Source organism: Macaca fascicularis, chromosome 13 (genome assembly GCF_037993035.2).
Source record: "Macaca fascicularis isolate 582-1 chromosome 13, T2T-MFA8v1.1".
NCBI lineage: Eukaryota > Metazoa > Chordata > Mammalia > Primates > Cercopithecidae > Macaca > Macaca fascicularis.
The window spans coordinates 53,459,658-53,474,857 of record NC_088387.1 but is presented as its reverse complement, the minus strand read 5'-3'; the positions used below and the strand labels follow the sequence as shown (position 1 = coordinate 53,474,857).

General features: G+C 39.8%; 2 protein-coding genes across 6 annotated transcripts in view; one reads left to right on the top strand and one right to left on the bottom strand.

The window, feature by feature from the left end:
* Nucleotides 1-675: 675 nt before the first annotated feature.
* FBXO48 (F-box protein 48) lies at nucleotides 676-5,641 on the bottom strand. 2 transcript variants are annotated; one of them, XM_005575703.5, is made up of 3 exons: nucleotides 5,527-5,641; nucleotides 3,165-3,506; nucleotides 676-2,674 (listed from the first exon to the last, which is right to left on the bottom strand). In XM_005575703.5, exons 2-3 carry the CDS (start codon nucleotides 3,468-3,470, stop codon nucleotides 2,513-2,515), a joined length of 468 nt encoding a protein of 155 aa, XP_005575760.1. In that variant the 5' UTR covers nucleotides 3,471-3,506; nucleotides 5,527-5,641; the 3' UTR covers nucleotides 676-2,512. The 2 variants fall into 2 exon arrangements, with proteins under 2 accessions (XP_005575760.1, XP_065383083.1); XM_065527011.2 differs by lacking the exon at nucleotides 5,527-5,641 and adding an exon at nucleotides 5,340-5,429.
* A 268-nt stretch (nucleotides 5,642-5,909) lies between these two features.
* Nucleotides 5,910-15,200, top strand: part of APLF (aprataxin and PNKP like factor) — a 96,236-nt gene continuing 86,945 nt past the window's right edge. For all 4 annotated transcript variants that reach the window (XM_074011631.1, XM_005575702.5, XM_005575701.4 and 1 more), the window contains exon 1: nucleotides 5,910-6,134. Coding sequence is in view for 3 of the 4 variants with exons in the window: in XM_005575702.5 (XP_005575759.2) it covers nucleotides 6,039-6,134 (96 nt within the window). In the remaining variant the exon portion in view is untranslated. The remainder of the gene's footprint in view (nucleotides 6,135-15,200) is intronic.

The window sequence follows — 15,200 nt, the reverse complement described above, 5'->3', positions numbered from 1 at the left end:
AGGGAGATCTGGTGTTGGGACACAGACATGGATGCCATCAGCACCAAACATGGTAGTGAACACAGGAGTAGTAGATGGGATCACCAAGGATGTTAGAGTATAAAGAGGACAGGACAACAGGCGGAACCTTAGGGAACACTAACATGTAATGAGTAGATGAAGGAAAGTGAGTCTTTGGAGGAAACTGAGAAGATGGGTTAGAGTAGGGAAAGAAAAGTCCAAGAGGCTATAGCTCCAACCCATGGAGGAGAGAGTTTTAAGAAGTGTTTATGTGTGTCAGTGTGAGTGTTTATGTGTGTGAAATATATTAACAAGTAGAATGCATCCAGTGGATTTAGACATTAAGTCACTTGTAATTTGGATACCAACAGTTTCAACCATATAGAGTGATGGCCATATTATAGCAGATTAAGACCGACTGGTGAGGAAGTCAGAGTGAAATCTAAGATGCTAATGTAAGCCACAAATAATACATATTTGAAAAATGGGCAAAGAAACCACATCAGGTGGGGGTCCCAGTATGATGGTGAAACTGAATTTGAATTAACTTAGGGAAGCAGATGAGGAATGGCTGGGACCAGAGTCTGGAATATAATCAGGCCTTATAGCTTTCCCGTACTTTGAAAATTTCCAAGTGCTTTCTTATCTTTTATGAAATAAAATTAATAGTATACCTTTCTTTCTTTTTTTTTTTGAGATGAAGTTTCACTCTTGTTGCTCAGGCTGGAGCGCAATGGCGTGATCTTGGCTCACTGCAACCTCTGCCTCCCAGGTTCAAGCGATTCTCCTGCCTCAGCCTCCCAAGTAGCTGGGATTACAGGCGCCCACCACCACGCCGGGCTAATTTTTGTATATTTAGTAGAGACGGGTTTCACCGTGTTGACCAGGCTGGTCTTGAACTTCTGACCTCGGGTGATCCACCCACCTTGGCCTCCCAAAGTGATTGGATATCAGGCATGAGCCATGGCACACAGCCCCTTTCTTTTGTTAAGAGTAAATGGGCAGAACAGAATGTTGTTGGGTCTAGAAATTATACTCTATAATCATCAGTGGAATTGGAGAGAAGACCTAGGAAGAGACAGGCTAGCAGTCTTCAAATATCAGGCAATCATAGAGAGGAAGGACTGAATCAGCCCGGTTCTAGAGGGTGGAAGTGGGACTAGAAGGCAAACATTACAGAGAGGTGGTCTTCAGTTCAAGGCTAGACTACAACTGGACTGTTCTGTGACATAACATATACGCTATTAGTAGAAGTACAGGATTTGAACTTGGGCTGGCTGACTGACAGTGTTCCTGTTGAGAAAATTACTGAATAGTCCTGGAGACTTGACTGCCTGATTTTCAAGGAATCTTCCAACTCTAAGAAGATAGTAGGAGACAATTAATTATCTACTGCTCTATTCAACATAGGGAATTTGCATATAATGGGGCATCTTTCTAATATTTGCCTATTTGTTAAATATTGGTTTCCTGGATTCTTATATTTAATGCTATAGAGAACAGTTTTTAAGAAGAAAACCCCACACTAACTAAAGCGTTTTGTAGACACTTTTTACTATGGTGGTAACCACAGATTCAGAATAAACAATTTGTTATAGTGAGTAGTATATCATCTGTTTTATGAAAAAACAGAAACAAAAGTTTTAAAAAATTAAAATAAAGGTTCCTAAAAAGTTATAAACTTTAACAAAGACAAGTGTTAAGGATTCTTTAGAATAATAGTTTTTAATATGGAGAAAACTTTGTCTTGGTATCTAAGAATAGCACACTAGATGGTGCTATAAGGCTGTCAGAAAGAGAGTTTTACCAGGCTAGTGTGGCATTCTGATGGTAGTTAAGTGTTCTGGAAACTTTCCACATACTTTCAGCTCCTGAGAGCCATTCCAGGTTTATATAAAAGTAATGGGAATCTCAATTGGACAAGCTTTAGCCCTAAGATGACATTAACTTAAAACTAAACCACAGGCTTAACACATTTAACATAGTTTCACTATTTGATATTTCAATCTGATTCCACTGAAATAGAAATGTTAAAGTCATTAAAATGCCAATGTATTAATTTAAATGTATTGCTATTAATTTCACTTAGCTAGTCTTCCCATGAGCCTAGTTATATCCACCACTTAATGAATCTTTAAGTCAGTTTCAAGTGGCTTCCTGAAATTTTGAATTATCATTAAGCTGAACATACAAATCACTCTTTCATTTAGTATTACGAATATATTAACACAAATACATGAAACATTATATTTGGAAATCACTGTATCAGTATATTATTTCTTATAAAAATAACATTTCATGATTTTTCCACATTACAATAAAAGCAGAAAAATTTTACTAAAGTGCAAAACAAAAATAAAGCTTTACTTTTATAATATTTCCATTTCACTTTCTTTTAAAAAGGTCAACAACAACAAAATGAATGGATAAAGATATAGCTTTTGCAACCTAAGACTCATTTGAGTTTTAAATTTTCAAAGACCTGAGATTTATTTGTGATTTTTTTTCCTCCTTATCTTTCCAGTTCTGCTTCTAGAATTTCCCCCCATGTATCTGCATCCATTGGGTACATGGTTTTTTCTGGTAGGCTAATGGGAGAACAAATGTTGCTGTATCTGCCACTTAGCCATTCGTGTTTCACTTTACTCTTCTGGTAATTCCTCAGCAGTATTACCTGAAAGAGGTAAATCACCATTAAAAAAGACTGTAGTAGGCGGTTGGTTAGTGAATGTGTTTAAAGCAAGAGAAACAGATTGACAGGGCTGAAAAAAAGAGTAAGTATTTACATTGATATACACATATTTTAATAAATTTATGTGTCTGTGTATGTGTGTGTATGTATATGTGTATTTATACAGAGTGCGCCATACAGTTTACTGGGGGTTTGGGATAAGGTGAAGTGAAAAGAAGGAGCTAATTCCCTTCTGGTTAATAGGGGAAAATTCCCTAATTTAGAATTTAAAAAATGCAAAAGGATAAATGAAAGATAGTATGGAAAGAGTGTGGTTAGCAGGAAAAGGCTCAACTCATTTCCAAAAGTCAACACACTGTCTGTGTTATTCTGCATATGCAATTCTGTCTCCTCCAAGCATAAGTTAGAACTGACTCAAACCTGCTATCATAACACCGTCAACAACACTGCAGATCGCAAAGATTAAACTTACCCTCCAGGAATAACCACTTTCTAGATCATCATCTATTTCTCTTCGGCACACAGCTCTTACAGTCATGCAGTGAGGTTTCCATAAAGAGTCACTGTTTCTTATGGTGTAATTCCAGCTCCTGCATGTCAATGAAGCCCTGCATAAACTCCGAATGTCCAGCTGACTGAAAATTTTAAAAGTGAGTTCTTGAGGCAGCAGTTCAACAAAGTTGTTTTCACTCTCATTTTTTTCCTTCTCAGCATCCACAGAGTTCACTTCTGTGTGAGAAACTCTTGAATTACTGTTTCTCTTGGAGTTTTTATGCATAGCTTAATGTTTTAGTAAATTATCCTCATATGTAACCTAAAAGGCAAGATTTAAACATGCTCAGTCTCCAAATAGGAGTAGAAATCCTACTTTGAGTCAGATGCTTTTTGGGTATAATTTCAGAACTCTTTCTTGACTTTTGCTTCTCAGTCTGTAAAATGGACCAATGCTGCCCCTTTCCTGAAAGTTCTTGCAAGGATTAACAGTGATAGTGTGTAAAACACCTAGTCTTCCTACATCTGAAATGCACCTGGGAGGCACCTCAACATATTAGCTTCACTCTTACCCAGGTTGGAGTGCAGCTGTGTCATCATAGCTCACTGCAGCCTCAACCTCCAGCCTCAAGCGATTCTCTTGACTCAGCATCCCCTCATTTTTTTTTAAACAAACAAACACAAAACCAAAAACTGTTTTTTGGAGAAATGGTTTTTGCTATGTTGCCCAGGCTGGTCTCGAACTCTTGTCCTCAACCAATCCTTCTGCCTCAGCCTCCCAGAGTGCTAGGATGACAGGTAGGAGCCACCACACCCGGTACTTTCGTGCCTTTGAAAATATGTATGAGTCAATCCTATTAAACTCCTGAATACTTGTTGTATATAGGAACTGATGCCTCATCATTAATTTGCAATTTGTGGCTTAATCACAAACTAGATGGACTTCTAGTTGTATAAGAATTTTATTACTTGTATCTAATGGGTAGGTAGGTGCTTACATTTGACACAAATACTATCTGAAATGGACAAGAAGATGAGATCTGGATTATGAAACAAAGTCTTAAATATTCAACTCAGTCATAAGAGTGGTGTTTTAAGAAATGGCCCCTTGAAGCTATCCTATATGCATAGTTAATTACGAGCTAAGGGTAACAGTCACTGAAGACATCAAGCAACAGTGAGTGACAACTATAAACAATGTTGAGAACTCAGCTAGGTATAGTATGTGACTATTTGAAGCCCAGATATAAAGCTCAGCTTCAGCTAATTTACCTAAGGTGAATGGTGTAGGCTTCCCAAATCAGTTGAAAGCATGACTGGGTACATCACCACCCTTGAGTTACTTTTGTATATAAAGACAGCTGGTATTCACTTAAAATCAGTTTATTCCATTTTGCACTTCCTTTTATAACGGGGGTTGGATGTGCAAGAGGAGGGGTTTGAGATACAGCTAAATACTTCTTTTAACTCAGCTGAACACAAATCTCTTTTCTAGACGAGCTACTCAGCTATGTTTCTGGACTTCACAAGACCACGGTGGTTCCTATTCATGATCCAGATTAGCTGTGGTGGCTGGAACTGTAGTCTGTGTTCAACAGAGGTCTTCCTCTTGAGGGTTTGGGGAAGTAAGAAAGCAAACTGGTAAAAACGAGTGAGTCAAGAGCAAGTTTTTGCCATGCACCTTGGCCCCTCCCACCACCAATACAAACCAAAGCCAAACCACAAGGTTCTTGAAAAGAATCTCACATTAGGAAAACGTTACAGTGTATTTAAACGTTACGGTGTGTTTATCCACTTCTCCCAGGATCTTACTGGGAGAATAAAATGCCTCCCCTTGTGGAATTCCTGCAACGGGAATGAAGGTTTTTGAATTTCACAGCAGGGGATGCCTTGGCGAGGTTCTAAAATCCCACTAGGAATCTTTCTTCTACGTCCAGGTTCGCCTGGATGCCTGGAAACGACCCCTCTTCTGCCCTTTCTCCTTTATGAATCGAGCTTTGCTGAATTCTCTCTCAAGTGAGGTAAAAGCTCGTCTCCCTTTCAACTATCACTCGGAGGGATAGATTGGAGGCAGCGCATAAGGTGGGGCGGGGAGCCCCACTCAGCCCACATCCCGCGGGTCAGGGCTAATCACCCCACGTCCCATCTGAGCCACCTTCCTTGTGTCCTGCGCGGGTTGCAGCTGCTGGAAGCCAAGAACACGGAGCACTGACAAGTGACAACAACAACCGTCAGCGCTGTCACTGCGGCTCCAGGCCGCGGAGGGAAGGCTGAGCTTGCGTCAGGGCCGCGTCCCCGGGAGCGTAGACATCTAAGCCAACGGGAATGGAAGATCCTCCTACCTACTGGGCCGCGATGGCTTCTCCTCCCGCGATTTAAATCCTCCGGAATTCGAATCTTTCCCCATAGCTCTTCTCTTCCCGCCCACCTAAGCCCCACCCTGCTGACTCGGAACTCGCGCAGGCGCCGAGAGGGGGCGCGTAGTGCCTTTGGGGATTGGTAGTTTTTTCCAGGGCGTCTTAGCTCGGGAAAGGAAGGGAAGAAAGGCGCCAGGACTACAAGGCCCGGCGTCCTCCAAGAAGGGAGGGAGGTGAAAAGGGTGGTGGGGAATAAGCCGGGGTTTTTAAACAATAATTTTGAGGCGGCGTGACTGGGGAATCCCCGATTGCGTCATCAGTAGGCGTGGAGGGACGGGACTCGGGAAACTGCGCTGGGGCTGGGCTCTGACAGGACCGGCGCAGGCGCGGGTAGCCTTTGCTGCCCTCCCCCGCTGTTTTTCCCAAGTGCTGGGCTTTCCCCGCGGAAACAGCGGAGGGGCCAGTCTCCTGGCGAAGGGGCCTAATCCTTGCCCGCCATGCCCGGGGGCTTCGAGCTGCAGCCGCGGGACGGCGGTCCCCGGGTGGCCCTGGCGCCCGGGGAGACTGTGATCGGCCGCGGGCCGCTGCTGGGAGTAAGTGTGGGCGGGGGCTCGGCGGACCCCGAAAGCCGTGGAGGTCCGCTCCGGCTCCTGAAGACCGGCCCTAGTCCTAGCCCTATTCCCCACCGCGCTGGTCCGCCGGTCTGGATTTTATAAGTTTGGGGCCGCAAGTTTTTCAGTTACCTTTAAGCAATTCACAAACATTTCTTTATGTTGCTTTAAAAACACTGACTGTATTACCATTATTATCTTTTCCGGGGTTTGGCAAACTAGAGTCTGGGGGCCAAATCCAGCCTATGTTTGTATGGCCCCGTGAACTAAGAATGATTCTTAAATTCTAAAATGTAAAATATAAACAAAAAACCTACCAAATTTTCCGGGAGAATATTGCTGCAAGGGTTCAGGGTATTGTGGCTTGTCCTGTAAAGCCTAAAATATTTACGGTAGTCTCTGGCCCTTTACAGAAAAGTTTGCCAAACCGTGATATTATGTCTTCTAGGCTAATTTAAGCTTTGGTCTCCTTTGCAGAGCTGTGTGGACCTTATTTATTTATTTGTATTATTTATTATTTCCAGTAAAATGAGTAGCTAATCCTTAATAAGGAATGTGTATAGCGTTCGAGTCATTGGTCTAAGGAGACATTATCTATACCAACATCTTTAACTGTCAGGTATTTTTATTATCCTCATTGTTCAGATGAGAAAATTGAGCCATACATACGTTATTTAAGGTCCATGCATAAGCTTTTGGACACAATGCCACAAAACTAAATATTCTCTACCTTCTTTGGGAGGTTTAGGAATGAGAACATTTGCATATTGCATTCCAGAATTCTATAGAGCTCTTCTTAAGTACATCTAGTTTTTAATTTTTTTCTTTAACATTCAGCATTTCTTTTTAGTGCTCACTGTGTAGAACATTTTGCAGATTCTAGCACTGTGGGGCATACAAAGATGAATGGAACATGGGTCCCTGCCCGCTAGGAGTTTTCTCTTGGGACTGGGAGACACCTGTGTCAGTGAGCTAACACCAAAGAGTGAGGAGTGTTTACTGTTATCCTGATTGACTTCCAGAGTCTAAATGGAACCATTGGTACTTGCCTTAGGTCCCTTCTGGGAGCAGGGAAAGGAGTGGTAGTTTAAGATTGTGTTATGGAAATTGGTCCTAAAGGCGTGTGTGTGTGTGTTGTGTGTTGTGTACATACACATGTGCATGTAGTACGGTTATTGAGACAGTAGATATTCAATTGCTGTTCTTTTTTTTAACTGACAAGTGATTATTTATATGTTTAACATCATTTCAATTTTTTTTTCGTCGTTTATTAGCCTTACAAACACTGGAAGGAACTGGAGGCTTTATTTTTCTGTTTTTCTTTTAAATTCGTAGGTTAGAAACTTAGAGTATGTGTTTCATCTAGTAATCATGTGTCTGGTGACTAATGAGTTTTGACTTGCTTAAGACATTGTCACCAGTAGAGTACCTGGGTCTGGTTAAAAGATGGATGAATTTTAGGGCCGTGTTGTAGAAACTTGGCAACAGATTGCATACCCTTTCATTATTTGTAGCTTGTTCTTTGTGTTGTCGACTTGCTAATGTGAGATGAGCCTATTTGGTATCTGTTTTTTAAAATGATAGGGAGTGAAAGCTGGGCAATTATCTGGTCAAGATCTTGCTTTTCCTTTTAAAATAACATTCAGGGATGAGATTCTGTTGCCAAGGTTGGCAGGTATCAGAAGTGCTTATGAATGACATCCTAAGTGTGTTAAAGGAAAAATTTGGAGAACAAACAAATCACCTTGTAGTTTTTTCGATTTTGGAGCTGACAGATGCACTCGATTCTTCTCCGCAGTGGTTAAAACACAACATAAGGGCCCCTGTTTCCAACAACAGGAATTCCAGTGAGACTTATTTTTGTTTTGTGAGAGAGCGAAGACTGAGTTCTAAGTGGAAAACTCAGTAAGTTCATTGTAAATTGGTATACATTGGAAATGATTAATATAAATAAGGATGATTTTGAACTTTCTTAATTGGGCACGTTTTTCTGAGACAAGCTTCACAAACCTTGATGGCCACACAAACATAAAAGTTTATAATCCCACTGTGTAAAATAGTCTTGGTAGTAAAACAGTTTGACAATGAGAATATTTTTATATTTTTACCGTGGTAGGAAAACACAGAGAAACCTGTCACAAACAAAGGACAATGAAATTTAATCTTTCTTGTGCCCTTTGCTTTCACGTGAGTCATCAGAGAACCCCAGCTCTTTGTTTACTAGATTTTGATTCTGCTTCATGATTGGCATCAGTTAGATGGTTTTACAGCAGGATTTATCTTCAGAGAACTTAAGTTAAAACAGCCAATCCAAAAGATTACATATTGTGTAATTCTATTTATATAACATTATTGAAATTGCAGATTGCAAAATTTCAAAAATGGAGAACAGATTAGTGGTTGCCAAAGGTTAAAAAATTAGGCAGGAGGGCAGATGGGAATGGATATGGCTATAAAATAGCAACGTGAGGGATATTTGTGGTGACAGAAATGTGCTTTGTCTGGACTGTGTCAGTATCAATATCTTAGGTTGATGTATTGTACTGTAGTTTTGTAAGATGTTACCATTGGGGGAAACTGGATAAATGGTACAAGAGATATTTCTATATTATATCTTTCAACTACATGTGAATCTACCATTATCTTAAGAAAATTTTATTTTAAAGGGTTTTATAGAACAACATGTCAAGCACTGTTAGGCCAAAGTATTTGCTTTATGATTTTTAATTCAAGCTGTTACACTCTTAAATGAAATCTACTATTTTTGATTTCAGATTTTTCTTCTTTTGTTTTGACAGCAGGGATTATATGACACATTTCCTTATGATCGATTTCCCTTCTAGGGATATCTAGTGAGACTTTCTCAATGTAGATGTAATTAAATTGACTGCTTTGATTAAAAAGAGAAGAGTCCCCAGTTGGGGGAACAGGGAAGGTCATAGGCTTCAGTATAGACTCTTCAGGTGGCATCAGTTCACCACTTCTAAGAATGTTGTAAATGTTCTACAAAGTTTACACAAAGTAACTATCCCCTGACCTGGCAGCTCTGTACTGGGGAACTGCTTGTTGCAGAATCCTCCTGGCTGTCTTGGAATGCTGTTCCTACCCCCTCCAACGTAGGTTTCTTCCCTGACACTTCCTTTATTTCTAGATTTGCCCTTCCCTCATTTTATTATTTAGCCTACAACCAGTACCTAGCACATAGTAGGCCTTCAACACATGATTTCTTCTTCCTTCCATTTCTGCATCTCAGCCTCTCATTCACTCTACCCTCAAAAAGAGCCTATTTGTGACTTAGATATGAAAAAGGGTTATCATTGAGTTTTGAAGTGAATTTAAATATAGTAAAGATGCAGTCCTACCAACTGCTAGATCTTAAGGAGTAACATTCACAATGAATTAAGTTTTAACATTTTTCCTATTTTGTTGATGGATAATTCGCTAAATTCAGGAAATAGTTGATAAATAAGTACTATGGTTGGATGGGAGGGAGTATAGGAGAAATAAAGATGAATGAGAAACAAGTCCTTGCTCTCAAGAAACTTACAGTTTTGTAGGTTTGAGAGACAAATAAACAAGTATTAATAACTAAACAAGGTTACAGCCTCACACGGGGACTGGAGCCAGGCTGACACTTGGAGTGAGCGAAGTGGGAGGGAAGAAGAAACAACATAGGGACATTGATAAATGACAACAGTTCTGCCTCAGTGTTGGGAAGGCCACAAGGAGAGGGTCTCTGTGCAATCCCTGCTACTTTCCCTTATTCCCACTTGATAACTGTCATACTGTTTTTTTAAGAATAGTAAGAAATTTGAATTTTTAGATATAATCCTCGATTTTTAAAAGGTCACATTTTATTAAAAGTTTTGTTTAAATACTATGAGTCTGTTGATGAAGAGTTAAATTCTATAAAATATTTCCAGAGATTTATTCTGAGCCAAATATGAGTGACCATGGCCCATGACACAGCCCTCAGGAGGTCCTGAGAACATGTTCCCAAGGTGGTCAGGGTACAGCTTGGTTTTTATATATTTTAGGGAGGCATGAGACATCAATCAAATACATTTAAGAAATACATTGGTTTGGTTCAGAAAGGCGGGCCAACCCAAAGCAGGGGCTTCCAGGCTATAGGTAAATTTAAACATTTTCTGGTTAACAATTGGTTGAGTTTATCTGAAGACCTGAGATCAAAGGAAATGTGCAGGTTAAGATAAAGGCTTATGGAGACCAAGTTTTATTGTGCAGAGCTCTCAGATCGCAGACTTTAGAGATAGCAGGTTGCAAAATGTTTCTTATCAGACAGGAAAGGGTTCCTGGCTCTTAATTGATTATCTCCTGGATCTGGAAAGGAAGGAAGGGAAACAAGGGGGAAAAGGGATTCCATGTAGAATGTGGATTTTTCCCACAAGAGACTTTGCAGGGCAATTCCAAGGTATGGCAAAGAAATATATTTTAGGGTAAAACATTTTGATTTTCTTCCTTGTTATGCCTGAGTCAGACTGGAAAGTAAGTCACGTTATACAGGGTTAAATAAAACTCATCTGATGATAATCTATAGTTTGTAGGGCATGACCTCCCAGACCCCTTAGAAAGGAATTTAGGCAAGATTAAAAAAAAAAAAAATCAGAGCTTAGTCCTCAAGCTAGACAGAATGATGTCACAGGGTACAGAGAAGTATAAGAAGGAACCTGAAGTTAAGAGGTGGGATCAGGGAAAGAAAGCTTCATGAACTTGGTTGCATGTTGAGTTTGACTGTGGTGTGTTGGGACAGTTAGAATTTTGGTAGGTGAAGAGTGGGTGGGGTAAGGAAGGGCTTGTGTGGTTTAAGGCTCTAAGATGTGGCGTGTTGGATAATTGGGTAAGTGTTGACCAGGCTTGTGGGATGATCACATTACGTCAATGATCTCGTTTAACTTTTACAAACATTGTTTTTTAATATATTAGTTTTTAAAGTAGACTTTATTTTATGGAGCAGTTTTAGGTTCACAGCAAAACTGAGTGGAAAGTACAGAGAGTTCCCATATACTCTCTGTCCTCTTACATGTACAGCTTCCCCCACCATCAACATTCTGCATAGTGTGGTATGTTTGTTGCAATTGATGAATCCACATTGACATGTCATTATCACCCAAAGTTCATAGTTTACACTGGAGTTAATCTTGGTATTGCACATCCTGTGGGTTTTGACAAATGTATAATGCCATGTATCTACCATTGCAGTGTAACACAGAATTGTTCCACTGCCCTAAAATTTTCTGTGCTCTGCCTATTCATCCCCCAGAGGCTCCCTGGGACTCCTGGCAACTACTGGACTCTTACTTTCTCCATAGTTTTGCCTTTTTCAGAATGTCATAGAGTTCTAGTCATATAGTACATAACCTTTTCAGATTTCACTTAGTAATATGTATTTAAGGTTCCTCCACGTCTTTTCATGGCTTCATAGCTCATTTCTTTTTAATGATGAATAATATTCCATTTTCGGTTTATCCATTCACCTACTAAAGGTCATCTTGGTTGCTTTCAAGTTTTAGTGGTCATGAATAATACAATTACAAACATTTGGGTGCAGATTTTTGTGTGGACATAGGTTTTCAGCTCATTTAGGTAAATACTAAGGAGCACAGTTGCTGGATTGGATAGTAAAGTTGTATAGTAATAGTATGTTTAGTGTTGTAAGAAACTGCCAAACTGTCTTCCAGAGCAGCTATACTATTTGCATTCCCACTAGCAATGAATGACAGTTCTTGTCGCTGGACATCCTTATCAACATTTGGTGTTATCAGTGTTTTAAATTTTGATCATTCTAATAGATGTGAGATAAATAACTTTTCATATATATATTCTGAGTGGACAAAAATACAACAGTCAACACAGATGACTCCTGTGTCATTGAATATGTGGTGATTTCCCCCTACCAATGAGCAAGCAGTCACTTTTGCAGCAGACATCAACTGGGTGTCCTCTAATTCAATTTAATTCTGACACCATCTATCTGGAGATAGCATCAGCTCCTACAGGTTGAGGGCTCAGTTCCCAAGATTTCCCCCCACTTCTGATGCCAATTACAAGCCCCAAGTTGTTTTACCTGTGCTTCTGAACCACTGGCTGTAAACTGGGGATCCCATGGCCCTTTCCTTGGACTCTATTAATTTGCTAGAGCAGCTCCTAGAACTGGTTTGTTATAAAGGATATGACAAAGGATACAGATGAGGAGATGCATAGGGCAAGCTATGGAAAGGGGTACTGAGCTTCCATGCCCTCAACAAGTGTGTCACCCTCCAGAAACCTCTACATGTTCACCTGTTTGGAAGCTTTCCTAACCCTGTCCCCTTTGGGTTTTTATGGAGTCATCATTATTTAGTCTTGATTGATTAAACCGTTGGCCATTAGTGATCAGCTAACCCTTCAGCACCTCTCATCTCCCTAGAGGAGGCTGGGGCTTGGGGCTGAAAGTCCCAATTCTCTAATCACACCTTGGTCTTTCCAGTGACTGGCTCCCACTCTGAAGCTATCTAGGGGCTGCTGGCTGTCACTTAACTCATTAGTATACAAAAAGACATCACTGGGGAGATTCTGAGGATTTTAGTGGTTATGCCAGGCAACAGGGACAAAGACTATATTTTACAATTATATATATCTTCCCCTGAATTAATGCCTTCAAATTGTCATCCCCCATTTACTACTTATCATGAATAAGCTATCTTCTCACATGTCTTCATACTTTTGTATGAGTTCCTTTCTTTGGTAATTTGATTCTGTAGGTAGTGTCTGGGTATATGTGTTTTTTTGAGATGGACTTTTTTTCTCGTTGCCCAGGCTGGAGTTCAATGGTGTGATCTTGGCTCACCACAACCTCCGCCTTCTGGGTTCAAGAGATTCTCCTACCTCAGCCTCCCAAGTAGCTGGGATTACAGGCATGTGCCACCATGTCCGGCTGATTTTGTATTTTTAGTAGAGACAGGGTTTCTCCATGTTGATCAGGCTGGTCTCGAACTCCTGACCTTAGGTGATCTCCCCACCTCAGCCTCCCAAAGTGCTGAGATTACACACGTGAGCCTCCGCTCCCGGGTGGGTATCTGTATTTTTAAAAGCTCTGAAGATGATTCTACTGCAAAGCCAGAGTTAAAAACCACTTCTAGACACACTAAGTAGAGTACTTGGCACACAATGGGTCTTTAAGAAATGTCTGCTGAACTGAACTGAATAAGCAAAATAACTACTTAGACACGTTAATTTTCCAGTCCCAAGTGGTGCTTTAAACCCACTTTTGTCTTCTTAAGCTCTCTTTATGTCTTTACTTACTGCGTTGCCTCTGTCATCATCTATTAATGATGATGTTCTCACACTTGTGCAGCATTCACTGTGTAAGCAGCATTGCAAGCCAAACAGGTAGGATGAGTTGAAATTTCAGTGACATCTTGATAGTCAGCACAATTTCATCATATTGGCTAACAATTCAGCAGCCTTGAATTCGAGCTCAAAAACCACTGGATTTACTTTTTAAAATCTAAATGATCCATATTAATCAGTATTGTGAATTAGACAGGTGTCTGTGAGGTTGCCTGATAACCTACCATTTATACCATTATTCTTATGGGAAAGCATATTCACAAGTTCCAAAGAACATTTCACCTCAAATATATTAACCTTTTAAAGAGAACTTGATTTCTGAATTGAAGTGTATATGGAGAGTCTCTGGGCAAAATCAAGTCTATTTCTTCATACTTGCCCCTTCTTAACATCAGAAGTTGGACTTTGGTACATTCCAGATACAATAATGTTAAACATCTTATATCAACTACTTTTGCTCTATTGAGGAATAAGACTGACCTCTCATCAAATATTATGGCAGAGTCTCAGCATAGATAACTGAGCTCTGGAATGCATGCTGGACTTGGCACTGGGAAGATCTCTAGATAAGAAAATTTTATGATTTGTAGACTTCTTTATAGTAACCAGTCTGGATTCAGTTTGAGTCTTTCTATAGATATATATATATATAATTTTTTTTAACTTACCCTCTGCTCCACAAAAGTGGGAGGAAATAATCTAATAAAATTATGTATAAAATAGATCCCATGCTTTTTTTGTTTTTTTGTTTTTTGTTTTTTAGGTTTGTGCATTTCACCATAATACTGGCTCAAACCCTATACTAGATGACTTTCTGTTTTTCTCTACCATGAAAATTTGAATTTGTCTTTTTTTGTCTGTTGTTGATACAGCAAACTAGATAGTCTTTTGGGAAAGTACTGTAAATTGTGAAGTATTGTGTAAAGTAATTTTTTTTATATGTATTATGCTCTTTCCCAATTTTGCAAGATTATATACTCAGTGTAGAAAATGTAGGACTTTCACCTGTAATCCCAGCACTTTGGGAGGCCGAGGCGGGCGGATCACCTGAGGTCAGGAGTTCGAGACCAGCCCGATCAACATGATGAAAGCCCATTTCTACTAAAAATACGGAAATTAGCTGGGTGTAGTGGTGCACACCTGTAATCCCAGCTACTTGGGAGGCGGAGGCAGGAAAATCGTTTGAACCCGGGAGGCAGAGGTTGCAGTGAGCTGAGATTGTGCCATTGCACTCCAGCCTGGGCAACAGAGTGAGACTCAAAAAAAAAAAAAAAAAAAAAGTAGGAATTTCACCAAAATCAAGTAAGCAGGAAGACAAAATAAGCACTTCGAAGTCAATTACCAAGACATAAGCACTGTAAACATTCAATGTAGTTCTTTCATGTATTGAATCTGTGTACATAGGTATATATATTTTACTCAGTATATGTATTGTGCAATAGTTACCACTGATTTTTCATTAATATTATAAATTTTGTTATTAATATTCTAAATAGTATTTTCAGTGCAACCTTCCAGTGGCTTACTGTCACACTTAAAACCCAAAGTCCTAATGGGTATGAGGTTTCCTTTTGGAGTGATGAATACATCCTGGAAATAGAAGTGATGGTTGCACAATTTTGTGAATACAGTTAACCCTGAACAACGTGGGTTTTGAACTGCATAGGTCCACTTCTATGCAGATTCAACAAATATATT

Bases quoted from the DNA above. Each gene is read 5' to 3' on its own strand.
- FBXO48 (XM_005575703.5), bottom strand. From the start codon at position 3,470: ATGCATAAAAACTCCAAGAGAAACAGTAATTCAAGAGTTTCTCACACA. The intron at 2,675-3,164 runs GTAAGTTTAATC...TACCTCTTTCAG, and splicing joins AAAGTGGTTATTCCTGGAGG to GTAATACTGCTGAGGAATTA.